Source organism: Monoraphidium neglectum (genome assembly GCF_000611645.1).
Source record: "Monoraphidium neglectum strain SAG 48.87 unplaced genomic scaffold scaffold00924, whole genome shotgun sequence".
Taxonomy (NCBI): Eukaryota; Viridiplantae; Chlorophyta; class Chlorophyceae; order Sphaeropleales; family Selenastraceae; genus Monoraphidium; species Monoraphidium neglectum.
This window is the reverse complement of record NW_014012704.1, coordinates 1-4623: the sequence shown is the minus strand read 5'-3', so window position 1 is coordinate 4623 and position 4623 is coordinate 1. Positions and strand designations below refer to the sequence as shown.

The 4623-nt window shown below is 64.6% G+C and overlaps 1 protein-coding gene across 1 annotated transcript in view; it reads left to right on the top strand.

Moving 5' to 3' along the window:
• Positions 1–4526, top strand: part of MNEG_5944 (26S proteasome regulatory subunit T6) — a gene marked incomplete at both ends in the record, with an annotated part of 5939 nt that extends 1413 nt beyond the window's left edge. Inside the window, 11 exons of the mRNA XM_014045577.1 lie at positions 23–120; positions 442–522; positions 841–1039; positions 1324–1479; positions 1698–1843; positions 1976–2047; positions 2278–2535; positions 3086–3263; positions 3356–3423; positions 3879–3975; positions 4369–4526. Coding sequence (XP_013901031.1) covers positions 23–120; positions 442–522; positions 841–1039; positions 1324–1479; positions 1698–1843; positions 1976–2047; positions 2278–2535; positions 3086–3263; positions 3356–3423; positions 3879–3975; positions 4369–4526 — 1511 coding nt within the window. The remainder of the gene's footprint in view (positions 1–22; positions 121–441; positions 523–840; positions 1040–1323; positions 1480–1697; positions 1844–1975; positions 2048–2277; positions 2536–3085; positions 3264–3355; positions 3424–3878; positions 3976–4368) is intronic.
• Between the last annotated feature and the right edge of the window lie 97 nt (positions 4527–4623).

Below are 4623 nucleotides of genomic sequence, written 5' to 3'. Positions count from 1 at the left end.
CCCCCACCCTCTCCACCCGCAGGCCCCCAGACGCTGTGGGGCTACCAGCTGCAGCGCCGCGGCGCGGCCCGAGTGGGCCTGGCGGCGGGCGTGGGCAAGGACCTGCCCAAAAGCGTCGAGGTGTGGCCTTGCTGCCGCGAGCTCGATCCAAAGGCCTCGCCCCTCGCCCCAAAAAAACAACGTCCAGTACATGCGGCAGCTATGCTGAGTCTGTTGTGGGTCAGGAGAACGATACGGCTTGCACAAATCCCACCTCCCTCCCTGGATTCGTGCGCCGCGGCCCCGTCCTGATTTGTGGCTCTCTACTTATGCGAGCCGCCCAAAAAATTGGGCGGCTCGCACTTCACTTCAACTGCATGCCAAGACCCCGATTCCCGCACTTCATCCTCTCTCTCTTTCCACCCTGTGGCCCTGCGGCCCCGCACCCGCCACACCCCTCAGCGGTGGCTGTCCTCCACCGTCGGCTGCGACCTGTCGGGCCTCATCGCCAGCGACACACTGCCGACGCCGCGCGCGTGGCAGGTGGGAGGCGGCGCGGCGGCGCGGGGCAGGGGCGGCGCGGGGCATGCGGCTGCGCGGCTCAGCAGGCGGCGCTTAGATCTAGCGAGGGGGCCACGTCCTCGCCCTGATGCCGGTTGATTGTCGTGGCCCCACCCTTTCCTTTGCCGATCAGCTTGAATCCGTAACACATTTGCGTTATGAGGCTGTTCATCGTTGAAATATCACGTATGTCGAATAGGTGGTGCAGAAATGTTCTCAACGAGTCCTCAACGCAGGCGTGAATTGTCCCCCTCACCTCATCAGCTAGCCGCCACCATTAAACGCCCCCCCCCACCTCAGGTGATGGAGCACGATGGCCGCCGCACCCAGGTCTGGCGCAGCAGAGAGTGCGACGCGCTCTACGGGCAGCTGCGGCCCAGCTTCTCTGAGCTGCCACCCAGCTTCCAGGCGGCTTCCACCTACCACCTGGGCATCCACGCGGCGTTCCCGCCTATGAAGCTGCTGCGCAGCCTGCGAGATGCAGCACATGCGCAAGGAGGTCAGGCCGCGCCGCACCCCTCTGCGCGGATGAGAAATGGTCCGCCGCGCCTCAGCACACAGGACGGCGCCTCTGGGCGCGTCCCCAGGGCACTGCTTGCTGGTGGACGGCGCTTCCTCCGGGGAGTTCGCCCCACCGCTTCTGCAGACGGCCATGCCTGAGTGCCTGCTGTCTCCCTTTGTGACTCGAAATTGATCGACCAGCCCCTTCCCACCCCCTATGCACCTGTCTCTCTGGCTTCCTTTCGCACCCGCCGCGCCGCCGCCCGCCCTCGCCCCATCCAGGCCTGCTGTCCCTTGAGACATACACCAGCTGCGACGCGCCGCTGCTGCCCTCCAGGCGCGCTGAGCTGGCGGCGCTCATGGCGGCCTGCGACGTGTTCAGCCCAAACGAGGGGGAAGCGGCCAGCATTCTGGGCGCAGGGCCCGCACTCGATGCGGGTGCGCGGGCGTACATAGGCATGTGTAGGCGATCATGCATAGCGGGTGCGCGTGCAGGCGGCCGCCACTGCATTGCCCACACGCAAGGCTGTATGTGTGTCAACGCGCCCGAGCGTCATCTCCTTGGCAACTGCTGCATTGCAAATCGTGCATCATTCGTATCAATTGTCGATGACCCACCAAGGCCCTCGCCTGCTTCGACCCCGAAATGAATGCAGCCGCCGCCGAGGGCCCGCAGCAGCACGAGGCGGCGGCCGTTGACCTGGTCAACGCCCTGATTGACCTGGGCGCCACGACGGTGCTGCTGCGGCGCGGCGCAGACGGCGTCCTCGCTGCCCACGGGCCCAGCGGGCAGGCCGTCTCGGTGAGTCTGCTCAGGCGGGGCCCTCTTTTGCGGCAAGTCAGGTGGAAGCTAGCCACAAATCTTGGGTCATGCAAGCTTTTCTTCATTGTTTTGAGCCGCTTGCCCGTGCTCGCTTTGTGTCCCCATGCTCAGGTGCCGGCCGTGCCTGGGACTGTCGTGCGGGACGTCGTCGGCTGCGGCAACGCCTGCTGCGGCGCGTTCCTGGTGAGGGGTGTGCTATCGAGCTGGCGCGTGTAGTGGGGTGTGTGGCCTGTCTGACCACCTGATTGCAATACGGGTCTTTGCTTGTGCATTGGCACCATCACATCGCATCACCGCACATTACGAGCGGGCTATCGTTCACACTCTCGGGACGAGCTTTTGGGGGGGGGGACAGGCGGCGGCCTGCTGACACGCCCAAGTGGTCCACAACCCCCTCCTGAACCCTCTCGCAGGCGGCTTATACGCGGGGCGCCAGCCTGGCCAAGAGCGCGGCTTGGGGCTGCGCCGCCGGCAGCGTGATGGCGGAGCACAGGGGGGTGCCGCGGGACCCCATCGAGTCGCTCCATCCTGACGCCGCGCGGCGGCAGGCGGAGGTGCTGCGCCTGGCGCGGCCTGTGGCGCTGAGGGGGGGCGCGCGGAGGGGGTTGCGGGTGGAGGCGGCGGCGGCGGCAGCGGCAGCGGCGGCGGCGCGGGCGGCGCGGCTTCAAGGGGTGGGGGCGCGGACAGCTTTTTGTCAGCGGGCAGTTTACATGTAACACCCGCGGGCACCTTATATGTTGTAGCACAATCATTACTGCCACATCGTGGATTTTTTTGAAATGGTTGTCCTTGCAGGCTGGCAGCATGGTCATGAAAACGTGCAGTTGCACAGTTGCATGTAGGCGGTTGCTCTCACAAACCAACTCCACGTAGGTTGCGTCCACCTTTCCCCGTCCGTTGAAAAGCCCTAGATGCATGTTTGAAGTATCCACAAATAGGTTACAAGCCACCTGCTGGAACCGCGAAGATCCCGACGATGCAAAGGTCTGTCGACACATTGTGCCCGCACAGCAGGCAGCAAGCAGCAGCACGAGCAGCGGTGCGGGCAGTGGTTTGCGGGTGCCGCAACCACAATCAATTAACCGTGCTTCGCGTCTTCTTTGCGATTCAATACGTACAAGAGGCCTTCTATTGCACACGTAACACAATATCACAAACTCGTGATCTACCCAATCGCGAGAGCCCACAGATCGCATACTTGCCCGATCTGCTGTATCACAGATAATCAGCTTAGCCTACGTATCAGGCCAAATAGGCCCACAGGGCGCCATGGGGAAGCAGCAGGAGGGCCTGACATGGGTCTTTCAGCAGAAGGTCGAACAGCTAGAGCTGTTGGTGAAAGAACGGACGCACAACCTCAGGCGTCTCGAGGCCCAGCGGAACGAGCTCAACACACAGGGTGCGAGGCGATAGAGGATCGTTTGCACGCACCCGGTGTCATGGGACGCCCCGCGGCGTGCTTATGTCTACATGCGGCACGCTCGATCGCAGTTCGGCAACTACGGGAAGAGCTACAGCTACTGCAGGAGCCAGGCTCCTATGTGGGGGAGGTGATCAAGGTGCGCAGTGCGGCGGTGGCGCGCGAAATGCAGCGGGGTACAGCGTAACTCGAGCGCAAGCTCGCATGCCGAACGCTCTGCAATCTTCATGTCCTGAGGGCATGCTGCTGCATCTTGGGGGCCGGCCGCAGCTGCCACCTGGCCGCTTCCATGCCAGCGACTGATTAACGACGAGCCGGTCGGAAGGGCAAGTGGCTCGCAAGTGCAATAGCAGGGGCGCATCCGCGGCTGGCCCGCTGCGGCTGGCACGCTGCAGCCGCCCTTATGGGACACCTGCAGCGCGCATTCGGAGGTAGCAGCAGCAGCAGCGCCCTGCTGCCTGCCGCCACCCTGGGCGAGGCACCAGACCCCCGCGGCCGCAGGCCGCAGCCTCCCGCCCCTCCAGCTGCCGCAGCCAGCATCATGTCCCCAGTTCGATCCCCTGCCCTGACACCAATGCGTCCGCTGACGCGCAGGTCATGGGCAAGAGCAAGGTGCTGGTGAAGGTGCACCCTGAGGGCAAGTATGTTGTCGACCTCGATAAGTCGATCGACGCCGGGAAGCTCACGCCGGGTGGGTGCGGTGTGGGTGTGGGGGTTTATTTGGGGGGTGCATGGCCAGGGCGACGGACGCGGCGGCGGCGGGGCATGGAACGGTGTCATGAGGCGTGCGGGCCCTGCACGGCGTGAGGAGCGGGGCGGCGGTGGGGTGGGTTCCGGGTGGAGTCAGGCTGGCCTGGGGATTTGCGTTGTAGGTCGGGGCGGCGAGGGATGGGCTGCTGAGGGGACGGTCGAGGATGGGGCGGCCTGTGGTGATGTCGCAGGCGCGGCTGATAGTGGACCTGAGACTGTTGGGTGCGGAGGAAGGGCCGCTGGTGGAGACGCCACTCGTTCCCAGCCACCGCGCCCACCCACACTCCTCCCACCGCCCCACCCCACCCCCGGCCCCTCGGTACCATGCCCCCAGGCGCGCGCGTGGCGCTGCGCAGCGACAGCTACACGCTGCACATCCTGCTGCCCACCAAGGTGGACCCCCTGGTCAGCCTGATGAAGGTGGAGAAGGTGCCGGACTCGACGTACGACATGATTGGGGGGCTGGACCAGCAGATCAAGGAGATCAAGGAGGTGTGTGTGTGTGTTTATGTGTGTTTGTGTGTGGGTGTGTGTTTGTGTGTGTTTGTGTGTGGGTGTGTGTTTGTGTGTGTGTGTGTGTGTGTGTGTG